Source organism: Drosophila innubila (genome assembly GCF_004354385.1).
Source record: "Drosophila innubila isolate TH190305 chromosome 3L unlocalized genomic scaffold, UK_Dinn_1.0 0_D_3L, whole genome shotgun sequence".
Taxonomy (NCBI): Eukaryota; Metazoa; Arthropoda; class Insecta; order Diptera; family Drosophilidae; genus Drosophila; species Drosophila innubila.
In genome coordinates this window covers 6,204,147-6,230,719 of record NW_022995376.1, presented here as the reverse complement: position 1 = coordinate 6,230,719, position 26,573 = coordinate 6,204,147, and the positions used below count along the sequence as shown (strand labels likewise).

The following is a 26,573-nucleotide window of genomic DNA, read 5'->3' as shown; positions in this document are numbered from 1 at the left end:
ATTATTGTGAAAGGCATAGACAAGAGATGACACTTCAAGTGTCAAGTGCCTTGCCTCTCACTGGAATGCGAAATTCATTGGAATACCATAGAAGGCAATAGGTATTGTTGTCAACCATTGCTCAATTATTATTATTGCCAAGTTATTATTTGTTTTGGTCATCAAAATGTCTGTAGGACGTGAATCATCAAACAATACTGCACATTTCTAAGGAATCATGATGTTGTAAGCTTATTGTTGGGTTTGGCATGATGTAAAAGTTCTGAAATTAGTTTTGAAGTAATGCGGAAAGTTGGCAGTTGATATTGGCATGCACCTGTTAATAATAGTGGCTTAATAATGCCATATAATATTTTTAAATTGATAGTACACAGCTACTAATAAAGTTATTCAATTAAATTGTCATCCTAAAATTCCTGAAGTTCTTAACTATCCTTTAAAAAATTGTCCTTGCAGAAATACTTATTTTTCTGAGCTATACATTAACAGTGCGTTAACAGTGACTTAACATAGCTCGCAAATTTAAGTGCATTTTTGCTCTTAAGTGATTAAATCTTTATGTGTTTGACTTTATTTCTTATAAATCTGCAGACTGTATCTTTCTGGATCTTTCAAACACATTCCAGACTTTGGCTACCGGCCTTACTGATTCCCCGGCCCTAATCTCAAATAAAAACCCTGAACAATCCTTTTAGTTATGTATAGTTTGCTGACTGCCTCATCGTTCTTATTCTGTGTGTTGCACATACCAAGAACCGAAATGCCACATGATGCGAGTCGGGTGAATGCTAATCTCAGCTAACCCATCTCTCCCGCATACCAAACCGGAGCATATTACTCAATTTTCAGACAATAACATTGCTCAGATTTCGACGGCAAAAACAAAAAAATAATAAACGAAGATGCCACACCAAAACTATAAACAATACAAAAACAAAGTGAATAAGGCGAAGCAGTGACACATTGACAAATGATCTCTGGTCACAAACGTCGGACGATAAGGTCCAATTCGAGCCGGGAACTCGGGTCTTATGAATGCCATACATCAAATGGGCATCGGTTGACAGTTTTTGCCGCAACTGCGACATCAAATCTTAAATAAATACAACAAATATAAATATAAATATATAGAATTGTGATCACAACTGATTAGTTAGTTGGGCCTTGATCTTATCCGTTATGTGCTGGGTCAACAACTTCCCAGAGATGATGAAATGCGAGTCTTGGCATCTCTAACATTGATAATGATATTGATATTCATTTGCTCCACATTTACACTCGAATGATCCTCTACTCGTTCGATCTTTTGCATTTCACTGAGCTCATGTGTCGTCTGTGGTTTGGTTTGGTTTTGGTTTTGCTTTTGGGTTGGGTCGAGTTCAGTACAATGTTTATAATGTTACCAAGCAATGCGATCCTATGTATATCTGACCATTGCCAAGTAATTAACTCACATAACGTACAAACATTCGTTTCAGGCTAGAGGAATTCTTTTTTTTTTTGGCTGGGTGAGGCATTAAATTCCTTGGGCGTGGTCACAATAAAAAATATGTATCACTTTAATTACCTTTAAGTCCTTTATGTGGAATCACATTGGCCACAGCGCACGCAATTAAAGTTCAAATCCCCAAAAGAATCGAATGTCTTTGAACCCCTTTGAGTGAATTTTATGAGCTGACAAGAAAACACACCTTAAGACAAGTTGACTACCTGACCCCCGACAGGATTCTGTAATTCCTTGAGAAGCCTAAAGAAAAAAAAAACAAAGATCTTTTTACAATATTTTCTTGCTACCTGTTGACGAACATTACGAGCTGACTTTTTTAGTCAGATTTCTTCTCCCCTTTGGGCATTATTACATGGCTAAATGCATTTCTTTTGTCTGCATTTTGTATGATTTATCTTTGACATTCACGTTTCATGCCTTATCAATATCGTTGTGGGGGGAACTGGTAAAACCTTTTTAACGGTCTGATTTGAATATATTTAAAAAACAAAAAAAAAAGGGTCTTCAAGTTCATTGCCTTTTCGGGGCGTGGTCAAACGCAACGACTCGTAACGCGCTCTTCTGACAGATTTTAAGGCGTTTCAAAAACAAATTTCAATTAGACAAATGCCGCGTCGATTAGCCAACGGGTTTTTCTATAATTATTTCTCTTAATATTATTATTTTTTAGTGTAACTTTAGAATCGTTTCAATAGGCGCAACTTAGTGACGCACGTAGCAAATGTAATTCGATAAGTTTTCGATTCGGAAACTTGTTTCATGATAAACTTGGCATGACTAAGGCCAAGACCAAGCGTCAGTTAGACATGAAATCAGTCAAGGCAAGGCCTCATAATATGGAACTCTATCTATTTATATACACTTAATTGATTCCAATGCTCAGTAAACATAAATCTAATCGATAGTGCTAAGTAACTAACTAATTTCAGTTAACTCAATAAAAAAACATTTCTTTGACAACATTTTGATGACCTTCGAAATGTGTACAGAGGAAATACGTTAATATCGTTTTGTTGTCTTGTAGATTTTCGCTTTTGAAGAGTATTGTTATTTTGTTATAGACTTTGTAACGCTTTAACTGTATCTACACCAGGAATTTCTCTATATCTTTAAGTGTATTTCAACTTCGTTATCTACAAATATCTCTATGTTTTTTTTCATGTGTTTCGTTAGCCTAATGATCGTAATCGTTTGGATTGGACCTCAACATGTCCATCTACCTCTTTCAATCATTGTTATTATTATTGTTCGTTTTTTTCTGTGGCTTGCTTTGCTGCATTATTAAGCAAAATTTTCATGCCACAACATAATTGCCGCACGTGTTTCCAAAAAGCAAAAAAAAAAAAAAACAACTCTGATGTGGGTTCCCATTTAGCGTATGCAACATGTTTATTGGATACTTTTAAGGCTGACATTGATGAAATGGCTTTTTATTGGCAGAAATGTTAACTTATGTTTTGTTATTTTCTGTGGCAAGCAACAGCTTATTGTGTAATTATTAAGGGGCTTTTAGGGTAGACAGTTTGAATGACATTGCAAATGGAGTTGAAAGATGGAGAGATGGGGTAATAAAAAAGGGAAAAGTATCAGCTAATCGATTGGCAATTAAATTCTTATCAATTTAAATTGAATACTTATTCTCAAAGTACTTCCTGATAAGCATGCTCATTTCCTCCAATTAAACTTGATTCGGAATCATCTAAATAGTTTTGTTTTAAGTTTTTTTTTTTTTTTTATAATATTTTCACGTCGATTCGATCCAATTTTTGTGCTCATAATGAAATTTATTACGTGATGCTGTTGCAAGCAACCAAAGCCTCTAAAAATCTCATAAAAAGCAGAAGAAAAAAACAAGTAAAGTACATAATGGAAAAATACAGCAAGAAAATTATTATGGTACAGTGAAGACTGTCTATAACGTATAGTAAAATCAACTTTATAAGATTTTGATTTGAAATTTGTGGTCGAGTCACTTAAATTTTCTGAATTTTTCTTGGGTTCTCTTTAGTGCGTGCTTACTGTAGTTGCAATGAAATGTTTTTACAGCATTTTTAATTCCGATTTTCTTGCTTCATACGCAGTTTGTATGATAGAGTTGTTGTTTTTTTATTGCATTTTCCACGCCACACACAACGCGCTGGTGAACCATAAAAATGTATGATAAATACAATTTTAATTTTTTTTTTAATTTCTTCAGAAAATAAACAGAGTAAAGAGAAAACAATTTCTGAATTTTTTTTTGAACAAGATCTTAAAATGCGTAACAACAATTTCTGAATCCAATTAGTTTCAATAACAATTAGGAAAATGGAAGGGGCTATAAATGCACTTTAATTAACGCAATTCAATTGAAGCCCCTTAGGTGGAAAGGGGGACAAGTTCAGACAACGATTTGCCTTTTTAATGATGTTAGCTATTTGTATTGTTTGATCGCATTGCATTGATGACACCTTAAGTAGGTGTAGGTCCATGTATAGTTTGGCCTAAAGCTGAAATCGATAGTGCGTAAGTGCTGAAAGTGTAGAGGGGGTGAAAAAAGGGGTAATATAGCGGCATATAAAGAAGAATGTCAAGAGGCCACAATAATTGCAACTAATGCGATGCGAGGGTCGTACCTTGGGCCATAAAAGCCGCCGACAGCACTACTAAAAGCACAACCCAAAAAATGTAGAACACCTGTCAGAGAATAGACGAACCAACTGACAGACAGACTGAATGTGGTGAGGAGAGATGGAAAGGCAGCAGAGCAGGGGAATTTGGCACAATTTCCACACGTGTCCAATTTATGTTCACAGTTTGTTGGTAAAGATTGAAAGTTCACTCCATGCCACAATCCAAGTATATCATTTGCAACTGGTCAACTGGTCAGCTGGTCAACTGATCATCTATTATATATATGGTTATAGTCTGTCGTGATTATAGGTAATGCTCTGCGGCTTTTCAATTACCCCATCGTACCCATCGTAATTACTTGGCCCGCAGCTGCACATGCGTTCTGTTGTAAAGCGGAAATGCAAAGTGTTTGCTTCCGGCAAACTTGCAACTTGCCGCTTGCCCCAAAGGATGTAAGTCACGACCATGGTTGATATTAATTTTTATGGTTTATGGCAATTCTAAACGGTTTTTTTTAGCTTTGATAACTGAATAAAGCACATGCAAATTGAACGTTTCCTTTGACGGCTTTCATTTGCTTATTTCCATGCCGATTTGATTTACCGACATCACATGCCACACATGCCACTTGGCCTTGCCACGCTCAATCAAAAATACACAAAAATTGCTTGCCAAAAAATTAGCCAAATAAAATATATGCCGAGATTTATCAACTGACGAGTGTGTGAATGATATTATGAATCATTCAGTAGACATTTGATTTGCACTATTTTGACTGCCAACAATTCACAGGTGTATATATTCATTTCTAAATGGGCCGACATTAACTCAAAATATAGCATATATATATAAATACTATGTAATATTTGCGCACATTATTTCAAAATTTGCTCAACTTAAGTTCATTCCGCCTGCCTGCCAAGATCGCTGTCAGAAAATTAAACAAAATTAAAATAGTAAAATAGAAATAAAAAGAAAAAAATATTTTAACGAAAGCTGAAAATTTGTGAAAATAAACATAAGCGCAAAATGAAAAATGAAGAACTAAACTAAACAGTGAAAAGATATTGAGAGACTGCAAAAATAAGAAACGTGATTTAATACAAGTTTACTTAATCAGCTTGCGGAATAATTGAAAGCTTATAAAATACTACAACGTTGATATTGAGTGTACTTCTTTTAAATCAATTTAATGAAATATTCTAAAAATTTCATGCTGATCGACTGATAAACGGGGAATTTACATCATTTAATTCCCTGCCAATCATTTAAAAAATTGCACAATCAAATTTACATTTAAGTAGCTAAATTAGTTACACAACTATTAAGCATCATTACTAAGTAATTTAATAGTTTCATATTCAACAGAGAAGTTATTCTGAAAATTAGTAATCCCACCTATTATAATCATCAATAATTTATTCCTTCATCTGCTTCGCCACTCGTCTCATCTGAACTCGAATTTTATTTGCAAAAATCTGAGTATATTCACATGCCAAAATAAGCTACGTAATATGTTTTGTGCAATCTAAACAAGCGCATGTGAATTTTTTTGGGCCATGGCAAATACTATGACTAGTACAATATCTCGTAGATGAAATTACGGAAATTACTAGAGTCTGAAAGATCGACACACGTTTCGTTCCCACAATCTAAACAATTTGCGTGCACATTTTTAAGGCAAAATCGTTTAATAAATTTGTTTGTTTTTTTAATTATTTTTTTTTTATTGCTTAATTTTTGGGTATACAAATTGCCTCAAGTAAAAGACTGAGTAAATTCGGTAAAACGCCCAGTTAACATTGAAGTTTTGAAGCGCTACGAACGCTGGGTCAAGGTCTCTCCAAAGTCTAGAGTCACAGTCTCGGTCGCAACGTGTTAATGGCTTGTTAAACTGACAGAAAAACAGCGAGAAAAAAAAGTAGAAAACAAAAACTAAAAAGCGTGCAAAAAATGCATTGTTACAGGTAATGTTCCGCTTTATGAGCTTTAACAGAGTATAGAGAGATGTTTATATAAGATGATAAGAAATACCGCTTCGTCTTGTATGTTTGCACGTCGAATTTATACCCTGTAGCAATTGAAATGTATGGAAGTTAAGTTGTGTTAAAGACAACAGTGATTGTGGTGCAGGTTTAAGATTCATTTAAGCTGTAATTCTCGAGGAATCCAATAGATATAATGATATAAATGCGCTGTAATTAAAGAAAAATGTGTATTCTACTTATCCTATTTATTTCATAAAGATCTGATTATAAACACAGTTGTTAGTTAGTAAACCTCAAATACTAATTAGAGGGTATTTTCTGACTGAAATTTACTTGTTTCCATCTGGAGATACACCTATTCATTTCATTAGGGTGCTGCCTGTTCTTTGTGTATTCTTTTGACGTGTTTGTTTTGCCCTAGGGGCATTCTGAAGTCCATAAAAATTACACGGTTTAGTGTTTTAATAGCGCAAAATGTAAACGCATCCAAAAAAAAAAAAAACAAAATTCATAAAGTATATTTACAAGTTTCTACTAAAAGAACTCTTATTGTTCAGGCGGGAGTTTATAGAGTGTACTAGAAATCTGTCAGATTGTTAATTGTATTCACAGTGGACACATTTATTCACCTGTCGCTTCATTTCATTCATGAATAGAGTTTCCCACGTCTTTAAACAGTTGCATATCAAATATCATAAGCTTGTACAAAACTTTTCAACACATTTGCGTAATTATGGTAATTCGTGTTGAGTTTTTTTATTTTTTAAATAAATAAATGCTACAAATTAGTTGCAGCTTTCGTGTCTGCGCTAACAAAACTAACAATTTTCATATGATATTTAAATTAAGCATAACTGGTGGCAACTGCTTATGAAACCAGGCGAAAAAAAGACAAAACTACTGAGGGGGGCAATTAAAAATCGATTTATATGGCGCCCTCTGGTGATCGTGTTAGGTGAAAATTAATTATATCTAGTGAAAGTCGAACAAACATATACACAAAGTTGGTATAACTTTACGCACAAAAGCCTCTAGACCTGCCCTCTTCAAACTTGGATGTCTTCTCAAAACTGCGTGTCAAATATCCGACTTTTTTCGAGCAGTTTTTTTTTTTTTTGGTAAAGTTCATTGGCACAAAATACGTATTTGAAAAATGAAAGCGATGAGTTTTTGATTTCATTCAGCTCTATGAAAAGATGGTTATGTGTATGCAAAATAGTCGGGTTTACACACTTGTCTATGAAATTATGTTATTTTTTTTATTGTCCGCTGCTTTTTAATTGCCAATTTTGCTAGCGGATTTAGCTTATAAAATAAAATATATATAAGACGGGGAGGTCTGCTCAGTTGGAGTGTGTACGACTAAGAGACAGCTAGTTTATACTGTCTAATTAATCAACGTAACTTATAATATATTAGTCTTATAGGTTAGAAAATATCTCCTCCTTCATAAAATTTGTATACATAATTTTTTCTTCTATATTTATTTTTTTAATTAATAGTTTACCCCCAAAAATTCATTAACTTTAAGTTTTCACGCCTGTGAACTCTTTTACATAATTTTCAACCGTAAACAAATATGCATTTTATAATTAAAAATGCCTTGAAAACAACAACGCAATGCTACAAAAATCTAATATGCAGCTCTAAACTTCCTGAAGCCAACACTTGTTCCGCCCCCGCTGTGCACTCACGCAGTTGCAACAGCAACAATAACAACAACAACAACAACATGAGCTGTGCCGTCTAAACAAATAAGTTGCCACAAATTGTTGCCCCTAGAATGCATGCAACACGTGCTATGCATAAATAAAAAGTGTTGTTCATTCTTTTTCCTGCTGTTCCATTTCAACTCCTTTTTTCCAGCTGAACAACTCGACAACTGGACGGCGGTCAGCTTGCCACATTTAGGCTCTGTCATTGACCCCAGCAATAATGTTTTAGGTCTATGAAATTAGTATAGATTATGCATGGGGCAAGAACGCGTCCCGTTGTCTTGTTGTTGTTGTTGTTGTTGTCTGTTTTGTTTCTGTACAACTTTTGCTGCCATCCCTAATGAATTAACAGTCGGCGTGTCCAACTCGACGCCTCGTCTGCTAAGTGGAATCATGGCCAGAAAACGCTTCAGCAACGGCAACCACTTGTTGTCTGTTGAGCGTTTCGGCATTTCTCGTAAATTTACATAAATTTTGATAGAAACCCCATAAAGAGCGCTATTATATAATTTTCCTACGAACTCTGCAAATGCTCGAAAGCAAACTTTCACATTGTATCTGGGTCGATGTTCTAACAATCTGAGACACAACGCTTGATTTTTTCGTTAATATGTTGATAATTGATAAAGACATTTAGGAAATATTCCCATCATTATACCCAGTAAGATTCAAATGTGTCTAAAAGGGTATTATCAGTAAACATGTTGAGAGTTTATATCTAAAATGATTCCTTAAAATCCATTTCAATCGATCTATAAATACTACTCTTATAGATATACATAATTAAGTCTGATATACAACATGACTATATAATAAGTATTTGCGAATTATTCCCAAAAATGTTTGAAAACGATTTATCAAAAGCACATACTTTATTATACAGGGTAGCAGCTAGTCTATCATTTTGTAATGACAGTTTTCTTGCTGTTTTACATAATGATAAGTTAGGTTTTATTCTAATTTTATGCTTTTTCTTTGTGCTGCTGTTTTGAGACACAGATTTTCTCTAAAATTTTAAGTTGCTAACATTTTTGAAATATTAAATTTATAATATGTTAATGTAATAATTAATCGGCTTCAATTTAAAGGCAGCTTGATTAATTTCTGCCCAAATTAATTACAGTATATTTGCTGACAGTCAGCTCACTTTGAAGTCCCACGCAATAAGAATATTGAAATAAAAATATATAAAAATCTGAACACAAATTAAGGTAAAAAAGTCATTAAACTTTTTTCGACTTTTTTTTTTTTTTTTTGCAATGCCTCAATACCAAAATTATAATATATTGCAATTGAACTTCAACAGAAAATGTTAACGAATCAGTGAGCTGCTTTTTCAGTTCATTAACTTTCGATTGAACAGCTGCAAATCGTTAGCCCATTTTAATGAAGCATTAAATTAAATTTTTACCTTTTTTTGTTGAAAAAATTTTGCAAACATTTTCTGTCTTGAAAAACTACAATTTGGAGAAACAAAAAACGAGTTTTTAAAATATAATCTTTATAAAGTTAAAGTGTATATTAAATGTAGCTAAGCAATCTTTTGCTTTATTTCCTCTTACCTGTCTTCCCTCTAGAGTTTTGTCGAAATGCCCACTGACCCATTTGTTGGTCGTCTACTATATTTAGCAAATATCTGTTTATATATAGAACGTTCCCAACATGATACACTCACCCACTTTACAGCGAAATTACTTTTACTTTTCGACAGAGCAAAAAACTTCCGCATTACAAATAAAAACTCTGCTTAGTTCTCTTTTGAGTTGCTCAAAAAATTCGTATAAATTTGAGAATTTATCTCATTAATAAATGGGCTGACTAAGAAGTTCTATGCTATTTTTATACAGATTTTCCATATTTTCACATTTTACTTCTCTGTCTCTGTCTCTGTCATGTAAGAGTCTTGACATTAATGATCCTGTTAATTTGAGCGACAGCCAAAACAAATCTGACACATATTTTCCATCTATTTATTTTCGAGTGGGCGAGCAAAGAAACACCGATTTTACCACCTGAAAAAAGATTTCGTATCGGAACTTAATTGAATTGTATTTCTGCCCCAGTTCGATTAATTCTTTTTCTGTTCTCCTTGATTAAGAGTCTCTGGGGCATTGGCAACACTTTCGGTGGGGTTCATTGACTTTGCGGCTAATCCAATTTTAATGATCTTTAGCTAAGGGCTCTAAAAACTAAATGGAAAATCATTTTGATTTTGTTACTATTTACTTAATTGCAATGCTTGGGTCTCTCTCTCTCTCTCTCTCTCTTACTCTCTTAATTTGTATATTTGTTCTCTTCGGAGAGGGCTTTAAGAGCTTCTCGTAAAGCTTTTTTTTTTTAGGAAGGGAGGGAAGCATTTGCGATCGTGCACAGTTTTCCCTGTCGTATCAGTTGAGTTGAGGCGATTGTTCGGCCCGGAACGCTTTCGGATCGTGGCAGAAACAAGTTTTCTATATAGCCTATATAGCGCGTAAATTTTGTATATTCCACTTGAAGCTTATTTATTTATAAATTTTCACATACATTTTCCGCAATTTTTAGCTTCAATTGAAATTTGCCATTTCGATAGCGAGAATCATAGCGCTTTTTTCGGTCAAAATAAAAAATTAGAACCAAAAATTTCTATCTGTCGACTGGAATTGTGCGTGCTTATTTATAGTTACCTCACACTCACTAACCGTGTGTGTGTGTGTATGTTTTGTGTGTGTTTTCTATTGTGTTTTCTTTGCTTACGCCATAGACACGCGTTACACAGTGCGTATGAGTGATTTGTGCCTTGGCAGACTGCCCGACATTACGCAGCTGTCTGCGACGCCATAAATTTTTGAATTCCCTTTGTAATTTACATATAAATTCATAACAAAAATTACATTTGAAAATTTTTAATTTGACTTTAAACTGAGTCACGTAAAAGTTTTTGACTTTTATGTCTGTCGGTCTTTCTGTGCAGTCTCCAGAATCAAGTTGTCTTTAGATTGCAATCTATAAATCATTCTGGACAAACTGTTGTAAATTGTGTCCAAAAGACACGTGTTGAAACTCTGTTGAAATGTTTCCACGAAAACTATGTTCTTGTTGGTTTTCCAATTTCTTCGTTGATTAAAAAATGTGTGGGATTTTTTGAGGAAATTTCTAGGGAACTTTTTACATCATTAGATTCCCAGCGATCAGTTTTACATATCCAAAATCATTTGTAGAATTTCATAGAGAAACTTATTAATAACATGTAGATAGATAACCTTTTAATGATCTTAGATCCTCGACGATCAGATTTAATTATCAAATGTATTATAAATGTAGCCGAAAGTGTTTATCTTTTAGAACTCTTGACAAATTCCCTACACATCTGGGAATTAATGATCCTCTGTGATCTTGTTTGACTTTTTAGCAGATATCTTTGAAATATAATATTTGTTGTCTTTATTGTGTTTATTAGTTTCAACTGTTCCTCTGTGATCTGTAAAATAATGATCTCTGAGACTCTCTGAGCCCTTAATTTGAGTTCTGCTTCAATTTCCGTTTATCTATTTAGTGTTTAATGATCCGCAATTAAGAACTTCAATTTGCAGAACTCTGAGACCTTCAGCTTGGATCCAAGCATATCAAATGTCATTCGATTTGAATCATAATTCCTTATTGTGTTGCTTTATCATGTTTATGCTTATCGCTTGTTTATTTATACGAATAATAAGCCCATCCAGCCGCAAGACTTATTAATAAGACAAGTGTAACCCTTTTGCAACGTATGGTACTCGTATATGCCACAAGTTGGGCGTCAATGAGTCTTTTCAAATGGCGTCAGCAACGGAAATGATGCCTCATCTCAACTCATCTCATCTTTATGAATCCCACGCCCAATTTTAGAGCTTTTTTTTCTTGATCTATAAACAAAATTCGAAGCAAAAACTGGGAAATTAATATTGAAAGACGCCAGAAAAGAAAGAAATTGATTTTCACACGCAATTTCGTTTATTTTTGTATAATTGAAACTGAAATTAAAACTGAAATTGAAATTGAAAATATGTGAAATTAATTAGTTCTTTATTTGGCAAACTTGAACTGAAGATAAGATTAAATAGTTTGTGCTATTTTTTGTTTATAGTTCGCATGAAATTTATCATCGCAAAGTTTGACTTATCTAATAGTTTGCTCAAGTTCACATCACGTTGATTGATAAGATTTTCTTGTTGTTGTTTGTTTATCTCTACACTTTGCTACTAGATTCTGGATTCATGATTCTGCGAAACAATTAGTATTATGCTAAGTATCTAAATTGTATGATAATGAGCTGCTTCCGCCTTGCTGAACTGAATCCACAACAACCAAAAAAAAGCAACGTTTAGTCGTGGGAGCACTATGTAAATTTCTCTTGATTGATAAAGAATTGCAGAGCAGCTGGGCAAAAATTACACAAAATAATAATGCATAGAAGAAAAGTACGTCAAGTGCAGAGTAAATCTCATCTCTAGAGTTGACAACCTGAAGAAAACCTCAGAGCAGAAGACCAACGACCCTGGTATAAGTCTCTATCTGTGTAGTTGTCATGTAAACGACGTGAGATCATTAAAAATAAAAACAAGAATATAAAAGACAAAGAGTTCTTCAAGCTATACGCAGTCGTAATACCCTTTACTTTTGAGTCTTTGAGGAAACAAAATTTTAGAGTAAATAAATATTTTGTTTGATAGATGATAGATAAAAATTATATTGAGTCTTTGAGGAAACAAAATTCTGGAGTAAATAAATATTATGTTTGATAGATGACAGATGGAAATTATATTGGCTTCGTCAACAGTTAATTATAGTAATTATAGTTTTTTTTTATCATCAGACTCTTATAAACTGTTTTTTAAGTTTTTTAAGCAACGTAAATATCCATTTGGTATGCTTACAGGGTATAACTGACCGCAAATGCCCAACCATAGATGGTTTTGTCAAAGCGCGCTTAAGTTAGTTTGATTTTTATGTTTGTATAGCGCGCTTATCTCAGGGTCTCTTTGAGCCAAGTTAATATAATGAAATCTTATCGTTAGCCTGAACAACAATAACATCAATAACATAGACAAAGACAACAAAGGCAATACAAACTTAAAAGTTTAAACCATTAAGTGCAAATAAAACAAATGTTTAAATCAAACTTATCTTGATTTTGCCGCCTATTGAGACAAAAAACTAATTTATATCTCTCTCGCTCTCTCTCTCTCTTCTTCTTTCTTTCCTTCTCTCTCTTTAGACTGTTCAAACAAGTTGGCGTCCGCAGTTGCCGCTGCCGAAAGAGCTGCAATTAACCGATGAACGTCACAGCGCCGACGACGATACGAAAGCCAATAACAACAACAACAGCAACAACAACACAGTAACAGCAACAGCAACCCCAACAAGCACAGAGAACAACAACCACATCATAGACATTGATATGGAACGTCTGCGTAATCATCATCAGAGTCTTGGAGGTGGTAACTCCTCCCAGCAGCAGCTGTCGAATAAACAAAAATGGTCCTTCGGTCGTCTCTTTCGCAAGAAGAAGGAGGAGGAGGAGGCGGAGGGAGGCAGTGGCAGTTCCAGTGAGGAGGATCGCAAGGCCGGATTTGTGCCCGCCCAGCGTCAGAGCTCAACGAAACCCAAATCAAAACATCCAGCAAAGTCCCAACGTGGCAGCAACAAAGCCTTGGGCTTTGATCACATTGTGTTGCAACCACAGGCGGTAGTTGCACCACCTAAACCACCGGCTCCCCACATAGACAACGAGTTCTTTTTACCGGTGGAAATGGTGCCACCCGAGCCGTACTATCAAAATCAACCGGGCTATTATCAAAATCGTTCCAGTAACTCCTTGGATCGTCGACTGTATCTCAATCCACAAATGCAGGCGGCACCACACAAATCACGTGCCACACAGCGTGGCAAGCTGGTGTTGCAGCCGGGTCAACAGCCCGCCGGGCACTCCAGCGAGGAGGAGCTCATCTCGTTGAATTCCTCCACGTTCTCCAAGTATCGCAGTGATGAGAGTATACACAGTGGAGGTCAAGCGCTGTTCGGAGCACCTGGACAAAGTCGACGCAGTCGTGCGGCACGCAATGAGCGATACTACAAGCGTTTATCCCGCGATGGGGAGGTGAGTCACGGTGGTGTGCCCGTCCAGCTGCAGCAGCAACTGCAGCAACCACAAGCGCATCCCAGCCAGCAACGTTACAAGACGCAACCGCTGCCGCTGTCCATTTATCAGGCTGCTCCTGCTGCCGGCTACGTGCAGTGGCAACCACAAGCGCGTCCCTTGCAGAATTCCATGCAGAACGATGGCAAGCGAAGCATCAGCTATGATAGCCACATCCACTTACAAAATGTGAATGGCAGGATGCAGAGTAAACCACTGCCACCACCGCCGCCACCTAGAGATCCACTGCGCCGCGTGCATGTGATGGGCTCCAGTTCGGGTGATCTGCGTCCCGTTTCCTATGCCTTCGATCAAAGTGGACGCTGTGTCTCCGATGATCGCATTTGGCAGCCACCACATTATCAATCCGTACACTCTCTCAACTCACAGCCGAGTAGCTCCATTGCGAGTGCTCCTCCGGTACAGCAGGGACGTCGCTTCATTACGCGTGCGGAGCGGAATGCGCTTCCTGGCAAGAAATCTCTGCCCAATGGCATTGACTTCCATTACATGGCAGATGCCACACCGCGTTCGAGGAAACCCATCCATATGCTGGAGTCGGGGGGAGGTGGAGTTGGAGTACATGATGTGCCCGCTTCCAGCGGCGTGTTGCGCACCTCCAAAAGTGGTTTACCCACGTCCAACGATGGCTGGCAACCACAGCCGCAGCCTTCACAGCGTCCTCATCAGCTCTTGACCAAACCGCGTTCCATTTCCAGCTCGCGGCTCAGCGAATTACGCACGTATCCCATGCCCATGTACTCGGAGGTGCAGAAACCCAAGCGAGCAGCTGCTCCGCCCGCCGCAGCCGCTCCAGAATCTACAGATCAACAGCAGATCATCCATGGTAGTCTGCACATCAAACCCAGCGATCAGGCGAGTCAAAATTATGTGGAAATACGTCATCGTGATGTGCACAAGACCAATTCGATGCCGCATCATTATCAGCGTCGTTCTGGCGAGGATTTGCCCAACAAATATGAGGAGTATGTGGCCGAGAAGCGGGAACAACATCAACAGGCGCCGGCGCCAGTTTATCCAGAGCGCAAGGCAAGCGCTCCAGCTATAGCACCGATTTATTTTCCACGCAAAAAGCCCGCCAATCTGGAGGAGGCCATCAACGAACTGGAGGCCATTTATAAATCCCTGGGTCTCACCGAACCCGCCGAACCGAAGGTGGAAACCAAGCTGGAGTCCAAGCTAGAGCCCAAACCTCGTTGTCCCACGCCCAGTGACTTTGAGAAGTTCGCCTTGGCCCATGCGGATGAGTATGATGATGAGGATTCGCCTGCCGGAGAACCGGATCCGGTGCGGGATGATGTTGCCTATCGTAATCTACAGCTGAGCAACTTGCAACATCGTGCCGCAGAGAAGCAACCACCATTTGGCATCCCAGTAGGACCAATTGTGCCAGCTCCTCAGAGCGATTATCTCCATGTGGAGCCGGTGCGTGCGCCAAAGAAGAAGAGCGGCTCACCGGACATTGTCAAGGACGATCTGGCAGTGCGTGCATTGCGCAAAGATCCTCCGGGTCCCAAGTCCAGTTTTGTGTATCCCATGCAGAAGAAACAACGTGCAACACGCACGCAATCTGCCAACATTTACAATCTCATCCAGCGGGATGCAGCGAAGCCTTCTGGTGGCGATCTGAGCAGTTACATGGAGCTCACGAAGAACATTGAACGTGCCGGCTCCATGTCGAATCTGGGCGTAACGGAGACGAGCGACACTAGCGATGTACCTGCCACATTGGATCTGCTGCGCAAACTGAAAGCCCAGGACGAAGAGTCTAGCCGCAAGCCGCATATACCCTTCCGGCATCCCAGTCAGGGTGGCGCCATTGCTCAGCTGCCCGAGCGTCTGACCCACGAGGAGACTCCCAAGCTGGCTCCGGTGCCGGCACCACGTAAAAGTCTTACGCCGGAGCCGCTGCTGGAGGATGCGTTGAATAAGATCGCGCAGGATGCGCAGGCGAGCAGCATCAAGTTGTCCCTGGAGCTGCAGGAACTGCGCAAGGAGGCATTGATCACAGCGGCAAGGCCAAAAATGAATGCGGAGCAACAGAAACTGGAGCAGGAGCTGCAACAGATTGAGGCCGTGTCCGAGGCGGCCAAGCGATGTGGTCAACTGCTGCTAGACACGCTGCCCGACAATGATGAGCTGCAGGATCCACAGCAGGAGCAACAGCAGCCCAATCCTCGCAAGCTGCAGAAGGAGGGCAAACTGATACGGGCCATTGATGAGGTTTCCGAGGCGGCAAATGCCGTGTGTGACAAGATACTCAAGGATATTGTGAAGACGGAACCACCTGTGGTGGTCTACGAGGCGTTGCAGGTGAAGCAAGTGCCACAACAACATGCCACGGATCAGCTGGTGATGCCGCATCTCATCAAGAAACTGGATCCCATACAATCGGATAAAATCGAGGCGATTGCGAAACGTTGCATGCGTCAGTTGAGTGAATTGGCGGAGTCACAGCCGGACTATGACAATCTCTCCGGATGTAATATGAGCGGAGTGGGAGCAGGAGCTGTCCAAGCTGATGCCACTCTCATTTGTCCCATTGCAGAGGACAAGACGACGAAGACCAAGACCAAGAGCCAGACCCGAGCACAGGCAAAATCTCAAGCACTCGAGGACATTGATAAGATCATGCAGGAATGCGAAAGGCAGGCACGTCAAACCGGAAACAGCAGCATCACCACCATAACAACCAGCCGCACCACCACCACCACATCCAGCACCGATGATCAGCGCACCACAGCGCCCAGCATGAGCAGCGGCAGTGTGAGTGGTGGCAATGCAACCACCGTTAGCACCACAGCCTCATCGTTTAGCTCGAGCAGCGATTGCCTGGCCAAATCATCGAGTCCCTCGAATGCCAGTCGTCCGTTGTCCTCGAGCATAACCTCATTCAATCCGTACTCGTCGAGTGATTACATCAAATCACAGAGCAGCGATTATCATGCACCCAGCACAGATCCCATCAAGACATTCAGCACCACATCCTACGAGGTGCAATCGACGCCGTATAACACCACAATCAGCACGAACACACAGAGCACGCTCAGCAGCAATAGCAATAGCACTCACAACAACAACAACAACAACAGCACCACCAATAGCACCACTGCAACTACGTCGAGTGACAATCAAATCGCCAGCATTGCCACGCCCTCTTCGTCACCGCCGCCGCTGCAGCTGACGCCGGTGGGTGAGCGTCGAGCACGCTCCTCATCGCCATCACAGTACAATTCTAGCGAGGAGCTGGCCGCCATTTTTGGCATTGAGGAGCAGCCCAAGCAGCTGCGTCGCCAGAAACAACAACTACAACCAACAACAGGTAAAGGTGCTGCACCCGCTACCGCTCCCGCTCCCGCTGACCAAGTCAAAGACCAAGCCAGCTCTGATGACGCTACTAATAACCGCTGTGCCGTCCAAGCTATCGCTACTAATCCAGTTTTGAATGTTGAACTTGAGCCTGAGCCTGAGTCTGAGTCTGATATTGATGTTACCACCACCACAACCATACCAACCATGCCCACTAATGACAGTGCCCGTAGCTCTAGTAATTGTAGTAGTCATAGTTGTAAGCTAGCCACCATACCAGAGACAGAGATCGAGACGGAGCTGGAGCTGGAAATGAATCAAGATGAAACGGAAACTAGCCTAAAGCTTTCACCCAATTTCAATCGCATCTATGCCAGTAAAATCAACATTGTGATGGATAAACCCGAAAAGGAAACAACAACCACAACAACAACATCGACAACAACAGCTACAATTGAACCTGTCATGAGCCAATTCGATTCGTTGAGTTCGCTGGAGGAGACATCATCCAATCCGGATTCGGGTAATGCCAGTCTGGCTGATTTTCCACTTGCCGCACATGCAAATGCCTCAATTGAGCTGCAAACTGCGTACAACAGTCGCTTTGAGGTTAGGAAGCATTATGTCTCCGAGGTATCGATAAGTGCTAGCGATAAGGAAGAGGAAGATAGCGTTAGTGTTAGGGCTGCAGAGAGCGAGCAGGAATTTCCACGTTTGCCTACAGAGCAGGAGTTGCAAGAGAGTCTGAGAGAGGAGGCAGAACTTAACGAAAGTGAGTGGCAGACTAAGTGCAAGATAGAAGCTGAAAAACAGTTACTTGACGCAACGGACAAACGAACTGAGAGCGAGCTTTCAGCTGAAGAGCAAACACTTGGCGAAACAGACAGCAACTGCTTACATAGGCAGCCGAAACTTGACGAAACAGCGCACAACACTGAGAGCGGGCTCTTAACTAAAGTGCAGACACTTGACGAAACAGCTAAAAATACTGAGAGAGCATATAAAGTGCAAGCAGAGACTGAAGCTTTAAAACTGGACGAAACACTCGCATTAAGTGAGGCAGTTTATGATGTGACTACTGAACTATTGCTGACAGAAGCAGCGACGCAGGCTGCATACGACAAGCTAGAATTTGACGAAAACGAGCTTGACGAAGACGAACTTGAATACAGTAGACTAGTCGAAATAGCGCTCGAAGAAGCTTTAGATGCAGAAATGCAATTCGATAGCGATAACGAAAGCGAAAGCGAACTTGACGAATGTGATGCAGCGACGTCGACGTCGACGTCAGCAGCACGCAGAAAAAGTGTCGTTTACGAGACGCCGCAAATAAATTTGAGCATTTCGGAATTGAAGCTCAGTTACGAAACGAAACTAGAGCGAGAGGCGACACTTGACGAAGCCAACAAAACGAGCAGCAACGGAAACGAAGACAACGACAACGAGAGTGATAAAGAAGCCGGCAATGATGATATGCCAATTAGGGATACTTCAGCACGTAATGAGCGAGAGGAGAGCAGCGGAGAGGTGAAGCGAGCAGCGAATGATGTAAATGAAACGCGCTTACGTCGAGGACTTCCGGCATTGAGAGCCGACGAGCAGCCGACGACAAGTGCGAAGGCGCTCTCAGTGTTCGGCGAGGTGCGCACGCTGCAAGCAGCGCCAGCGGCAGCGAGGGATGGCCAGGGGCAGGGGCAGGGGGGCGTAATGCGAGGCGGTTTGACAACACTTGAGCACGTACTTGTCGCCTGCACTGTGGGCCTGATTACACCAAACGATTTGCTCACACTGTGCTTGATCGTAATTGGCGTGATTATCATTGTTGCAATTGCGCTCACCTGAGAGAGCAAGATAGAGATAGAGAGTGCGAGAAGGAGAGCTTCCACTTGATTGTTGTCGTTATTGTAAATGCAACATGTTGTTGTTATTCATGTTGATTTCTTGTTATTATCGTTGTAATTATCGAGCAAATTGTTGCGGCACATACATAAAGTTGTTACAACCGCAATATCATATTATTTATATACATTTAGCTATTATAAATATTTCTTTTTACGTATATAAACCAAAAGTATTCTCATTTCTATAATTACGTTTAAACTATATTGTATTACACACACATACATTGTTTTTGCTCCACTGTGCAATAGCATTTCATTCATCCAAATCGAAAATCTAACCTGACTAATTTTTTTTGTTTATAAATATTGTAAATCGTTTGCAATAATAATTTTCTTAATTAATAATTCTTATTGTTAATTTGACTGCAACTTGTGCCAATGATTTTTAATATTTACTCAATTAATAACATATGTTCTATTAATTATTTAATACTTATAAATATAATTTGTACCCCTTTTTAATGTTTAAGCCAACGAAAAACGCAACGATCAATTAAAAAAAAAAAAAAAAATACAAAAATATCAATATTATATTTAAATATATTTACTAATCATAAAACATTTCTAAAATCTCTTTGTATATTTTCAGCTCAAAATTTAATAGTTTAAGTTATCAGAAATATGAAAACAAATATAACGATTTTCCTTACATTTATTTACGTAGAATTTGTTCGCTATAATTTTTCTATAAATGTTATTATTTAAACAGAAATACAAACGATGCATACACATAAATCTTATTAATAATAAAAATGTTATTTAAAAATCATAAAATGTGCAAAATTATTGTCCATTGTTTTTGTTTTATTTGTGCGCTTGAAATTTGCCTAATTCGCTTTTGTTTAAACTCGTAGCTTATAGTTTTCTGATATTTTTTTATTTGATTAATTAGTGTTTTTGTTAGCAATTTTATGTGCTTTTAATTGGACTATTTAAAAGCTAATTCTGCTCTTTTTTACAGTTAATGGCCAAAATAGTATTACTAATAATGATAAAAAAAATACAAAATTGAAAATCAAATTAACAAGTTTGTTTTCATTTAATGTTGTTGTTGTTGCTAATGAAAACCGCTAACTAAATATAGTTTAACGTATTTTTAAGCTAACAGCAAAATGTTAATATTTTACAGCAGTCGACTTGGGTTTGTGTATTTGCTAAAGCTGTCAAGCGCGAAAGCTTTTCGTTCTCGAAAAGGTTGCGAGCAACAATTATGCTTGGTTTGAAACTTGGATAAGCTCACATTTTAAATTTGTAGTTTTAAGGAGGTTAAATAAAAAATAGTTGATATTTTGGCGCCATCTGGCGCTTAAAACGTAAATTTTGAAGCGTAAACTATGAAGCTGCAAGCGTAAGTCAAGCTTGAGAGCTTTTGCCGTTGGGCTTGAAATTTTAAGTATAAATAATACAACTGAGTTTGTATTTTCGATACCTTTAATACAAATGTTGCTTATTTAATGAGAAGACACAAATTTAAATAAATATTTGAGTGAAAATAAATTACAGTCTAGACATAAATGAATAACTTTCTTGCTAGCCGAAGACCCAAATACGTATTTGAGCTTAATTTTTGGTAGGGAGTTCAATGCGCCTGACAGTCAGTCAATAGAAACTCGACAAATTTACAGATATTATGCTTATTTGCGTTGTTTTCTTGCCACGCCCCTTTCCCCTTCTTAAAATGTGCTTCTAGACGTCAAGTAAATAGAAAAGCGCAAAAAGATGTTAAAGCAAAACAACAAAAAGCGAAAGTCTTCTTCTACCCAACTTGGCACTCCAATTGTTATTGTTGTTGTTGTTGTTTGTACGGTTCGACGACGTCTGTTGTTTGGCATAAAAAGGACATTCAACTGCCAAGTCCTGTGACCTTTTTCTAGGCATCTGACATCTTTAAGGTTTAAGCAGATTTTTGCTTAATTATTGCTAATGAGGCTTCAAATTTTTATGGGTAATTTAAGTCTTTGACAGCCCAAAGGCACAAGTTGCGTATACTTAATAAATTTAATGTTTGGTTGTTTTTTTTCTAAATTTAGTCCTTGAGTTCTCACATTTCCCCAGTTGTCGCTTATCACGATGTTTCGATTCAATGCGTTTCCTTTTGGGACATTGGGAGAGATTTATGTTATTTTCCCTGTGGATTGACAAGGCAAAAGACTTTAATTTAATTGCATTTATTTAGAGAAATCAATAGTAGAAATTTAAGGCGGAATTTTGCGAAACTAACGGAAGTTCATTCACCTGCCTGAAGCGGGTCACATAACCTCAAAATGCCATACCGAGTTCTAACTAAATAGCAATAAAAATGTCACAGCTCTAATTTGTTTTTGTCACTCTGCCCACAAAGTACGTGTACTTTACCCTACTCTACCCACTCATATCAGGGGTTCTCTTCAGTCCTGACTCTACACTTGGTCATAATTCGCCTGCTTGTCATAAATAAGGCTCCTCGGCAGCCTAAAACAACAGCCAAGCAGACAGACACGGCTTTCCTCACATTACTAGAAATACGAGCATGTGTGTAGAAGTCTCGTTCCTCTTCTCTCTCCCTCTCCCCCTCCCCTTTCGGCTTCTCCACCCCATTCCGATTTCTCTGGCTTCAGAGTAAAACACTCCCACCTATGAAATAATCATAACTTACTTAACCCAATTTAATGTTATATATTTTCCTAGACAGAATACCCAAAGATAGCGTTAACGAGGGTCGTTCGTAAAGTATTCAAAACTCCTCTGTAATCCAAACTTTTCTCTAGCTTAATGAATTTAAGCATATATTCTGCATTTTACTAAAATTTAAGATTATAATACTGTTAGGTATAAATTTAAGTTATTTCAGAAAAAAAATTTTTACTCTAAAATTTTTCTCAGGAAAATTGATAAATATAGTTTATGTTGATCAGTGAAATTTAATTAAATTCTGACTCGAATGCTTAGTATATTTTCTGCATTTTATTAAAATTTAAGATCATTAAACTATAAGATCTATAGTTCCAAAACTTATCTATTTCGGCAAAAACTTTTTTGTTCTAAAATTTATCTCAAAAAAACTTAATAAATATAGACTCTGCTGTATTTTATGTTGATCAGTGAAATTTATTTAAATTCTGACTCGAAAGTCCTTTAGTAAATGTACTAAAATTTAGTTCAAGTAGGAAAAGCTTTTTGTTAAGATTTATAAAGAAAGAAAACTTATCAAAGATGTGTTTTAATGTTATACAAATTTCACTTTTTCTCAACAAACTGTTAGAGCACACCTCGCTGCCTAAGTTTTATTTACAGCTATTGCCACATAGTTTGTGGGCGTGTCCAAGTGGGCGTTTCGTAGACTGTGCGCCTAATTATGCGCTGCGAAATCCTTTCAATGTCTGTCGCTTTGTCTTGGCTGTCGTCTGTGTAGTGAGTGATAATTATTATCAGAAACAACGCGTCGCTTTGCAGTTGCCCGAAGGCAGAACTTAACATTACTCATACGCCGCATGTTGCACACATTGAAGCGAAATTGTGTGTGTGTGTGGTTTTCGAGTGTTGCTGCTGTTGCATTCCAGCGGTCAAGTGTGGGCTACTGTTGCGCCCCTCCTCCCCCTTCCCACCCCTTTTGCGGTTGCAGTGGCAGTTGAGTGGGGGAGGAGGAGGGGGAGTGGAAGTGGGCTTGCATGCTACTCAACTAGATTGGGGGCATGCCGCGACATAGCATATTTGGTGGCGTTCAATGCATTTGCGGTCGCCGTTGGCTACAAAACATGCATGTAAATTAAACGTTGTTCGGAAAATTCTCACTGTGGAAGAGTGGAGAAGCAAGGAAAAGGAAGGGAGCGAGTTTTCCACTGCGCAGGTACAAACAAAAATGCTTCAGAGAAACTTGATTAAGGGCTGTGCTTGCGGCGAATTCGCAGGGATACAAAAATGCGGCGAAGGGTTGAGAGAGAGAAAAATGGAGGGATATAGAGACTAAAAGAGAGAGAGACAGAGCGAGATAGAGAAATGTCAGAAAGAGAGCAGAGCCTACAAGTCGGAAAACACCAGAGACCAGTGATGCCAACTACTTGACACAACAACTAAGTTCAAAGTTTTTTAAGAAACGGACAGTGCTTTTGAATGCAGAATAAATTTAGAGGCCATACTATGATCAAAATGACATTCCGGATAAAAATCGGTTGAGTTTTGAGAAAGTTATGAGAGTTCAAAATTTTTGATAAAATGTCAAGGGGTTGGTATGCAAACTATGGATAAAATACGGCTTATAGTCGAAAAATATCAAATTTTCTAAATGAACAAAATTATGATGCAGAATCAATTTAGAGGCCAAATAATGATCAAAATGACATTCCGCATAAAAATCGGTTGAGTTTTGACCAAGTTATGAGTGTTCAAAGTTTTTGAAAAAATGTTAAGGGGTTGGTATGCAAATTTTGGATAATGTACGGCTTATAGTCGAAAAATATCAAATTTTCTAAATGATCAAAATTATGATGCAGAATCAATTTAGAGGCCAAATAATGTTTAAAATGACATTCCAGATAAAAATCGGTTGAGTTTTAAGAAAGTTATGAGAGTTCAAAGTTTTTGATAAAATTTTCTAAATGAACAAAATTATGATGCAGAATCAATTTAGAGGCCAAATAATGATCAAAATGACATTCCGCATAAAAATCGGTTGAGTTTTGACCAAGTTATGAGTGTTCAAAGTTTTTGAAAAAATGTTAAGGGGTTGGTATGCAAATTATGGATAAAATACGGCTTATAGTCGAAAAATATCAAATTTTTTAAATGAACAAAATTATGATGCAGAATCAATTTAGAGGCCAAATAATGATCAAAATGACATTCCGCATGAAAATCGGTTGAATTTTGACTAAGTTATGAGATTTCAAAGTTTTTGATAAAATGTCAAGGGGTTGGTATGCAAATTATGGATAATATACTGCTTATAGTCGAAAAATATCAATTTTTTTAAATGAACAATATTATGATGCAGAATCAATTTTGAGGCCAAATAATGATCAAAATGACATTCCGCATGAAAATCGGTTGAATTTTGACTAAGTTATGAGATTTCAAAGTTTTTGAAAAATATCAAATTTTTTAAATGATCAAAATTTAAATGCAGAATTAATTTGGAGGCCAAATAATGACAAAAATGACATTCCGGATGGAAATCGGTTAAGATATCACAAAGTTATGAGTGTTTGAAGTTATTGAAGGGTTTGCGCTCAGTGTAGGCGCACCAGATAGTAAATAAGAGAGAGTGAGATATCGAGAGAAAGAGAGCGAGAGACTGTTGCGAATTCGCCGTTGATTTTACGTTGAAAACATGAAAACTAGAAAACCGGCTACAAAATCAGCTGTTTTTTTCCCCCCACAACAGCTCAGGACTTGTAACCTGCCTCAGTTTGTTGCATGGCATATTTGTGCGTGTGTGTGTGTGTGTGTGTGTGTGTGTGTGTGTGTTGGCCCCTCAGTCTGGTCACATTAAGTCAAATCTCTCGACGACTTTGCGAGCGCTCAGTACGCGCAGAGTTTTCCAGCAGCTCGCAACACGTTGCGCATACAAATAAGTTGCATGTGGCAACAAGACAACACAACACAAAATAGCGTACTTTCAAACAACAACAAAAAAAGTGGCTACAAAAATAACGTAAAATTTTAAAAGCCCAAAAAGTGAAAGAGTAAAAAAAAAACTAAAAAAAAGACAAAAATAATTTGCAGACAAAGTTTAATAAAAGCAAAGAAGAAGCAGGAAAATATAAGAAAAGGCGACAAGTGCTAAAAAGGTGCGTCTACGTGAGTGTATGTGTGTGTGTGTGTAAGTTAAGTTAACCGCAATTAAAAGGAATTTTCCGGAATGCCAAAAAAGCACGCTTGCAATGCAATAAAAAGGGAAAAGGATTAAAATAGTTGTTAAACAAGGGATAAGAGGCAGGAAGTTTGAAATAGGAGACAGAGGAAGACTGAAAAGAGTGGGGAAAGTGAGGAATATACGCATCCCAACACATTAAGCTTTGTTCTGTCTTCCTGCAATGCAAATATTTAATATTAGCTGCATGTCCTTAAAGCCAGCACGCGTCTTTCTACACTGATAAAAAAAGAAGATTAAGATTTTTTGTATAAAATATTATTTCTTTTACAAGATAATGAAATTATAACTATTAAATAATAATTATTTAGCGACTCAAGTTCAATATTTTCTTTAATTCAATTTTTGTAGAGAAGTTTTGTATAAAATAGTTTTTTTTTTACAAGATAACGAAATTATTACTACTAAATAATAATTATTTAGCGACTCAAGTTCCATTTTTTCTTTAGTTAATTTTTTTTTAGAGATATAACACTAAAATAAACAATTTAATTTATAAATTAAATGTGCACCAAAAAAGTTTTGACAGAAAAAAATATATTTATAATTTGAAATAAATTTATAAAATACTAAAGTAAAGTTAACAATAATATTATATTATATATAATTTAAATTTATAGCTGAGTAGATACAAAAATGAAGTTAAATCTGCGAATATTGAGAAAGCTTTTAATGAAAAGTTTAGTTTTTGTCTGAATACTGAAAAAGGCATTGAAAATTAAAGAAAATATTTTTGTAGTGTATGCAATTCTCAGGACATTTTCAAATTGGCCAAAGGAAGGAGAAAAGGAAATGAAGAGGGAATGGACAACAACATTTTCTTATTTGATGATAGTTTGTTTTTATTGCATTTTGTTTTTCTTTTTTTGCAATTCATTTCACTTAAGTGGCATTTAGTGTGGCGCTAGTGTGGTCTCAAGCCACGCCCACCAGGCAGCCCTTTTTGCACTGTTTGTTGTTAGACAAGTTCAACGCACCAGCAGCAGCTGCTTGCAACGCATTTTGTTGTTGTTGTTGTTGTGCTGTTGTTGTTGCCACAGTCAAGTTCAGTTCATATCCTTCAGTTGTTGTTCTTTGTATTCTCATTGTTGTTGTTGTTGCTTTTTTGGAGTGTCGGCATCTCCTGCCTAGACATTCCCTACACTTTTTGTATTGTATTATTTCCTCCATTTCTTCTCCACTTTTTCGCCTGCTCTCATATTTGCATTTACTTGAATTTCTAGAGGTTTTTCGGTAGTTTCAAGTCATTGTGTGGATTTTGTGGCTGCTGCTGCTTCTTCCTCTTCTACTTCTGCTTCTTCTTCTGCTTCTTCTTCTTCATCTCATTGTTGTTGTTGTTGCCAGTTGGTCTGGAAGAGTTTAATGTTCCCTGAAGTTTCATCCTTCGCTATGACAAGTGAAATTTTCGTGTCTGTTGATTGCATTGAAAGTCGCAAAAAAATAAAATAAAATAAAATAAAAAAATGCTCCTGTTGACTGCAAAATGAGCTAAAGAAACTTGAGTGTGTGTGTGTGAG

General features: G+C 37.9%; 1 protein-coding gene and 1 long non-coding RNA gene across 2 annotated transcripts in view; both read left to right on the top strand.

Moving 5' to 3' along the window:
* Positions 1–26,573, top strand: part of LOC117786932 (serine-rich adhesin for platelets) — a 132,280-nt gene that overhangs the window by 6,091 nt on the left and 99,616 nt on the right. The window contains exon 2 of the mRNA XM_034625357.1: positions 13,057–17,320. Within this exon, the coding sequence (XP_034481248.1) occupies positions 13,057–17,320 (4,264 nt within the window). The remainder of the gene's footprint in view (positions 1–13,056; positions 17,321–26,573) is intronic.
* On the top strand, positions 10,219–12,241 carry LOC117788555. The gene is made up of 2 exons (XR_004617774.1): positions 10,219–10,293; positions 12,045–12,241. It is a non-coding gene; the product is annotated as an uncharacterized LOC117788555 (long non-coding RNA).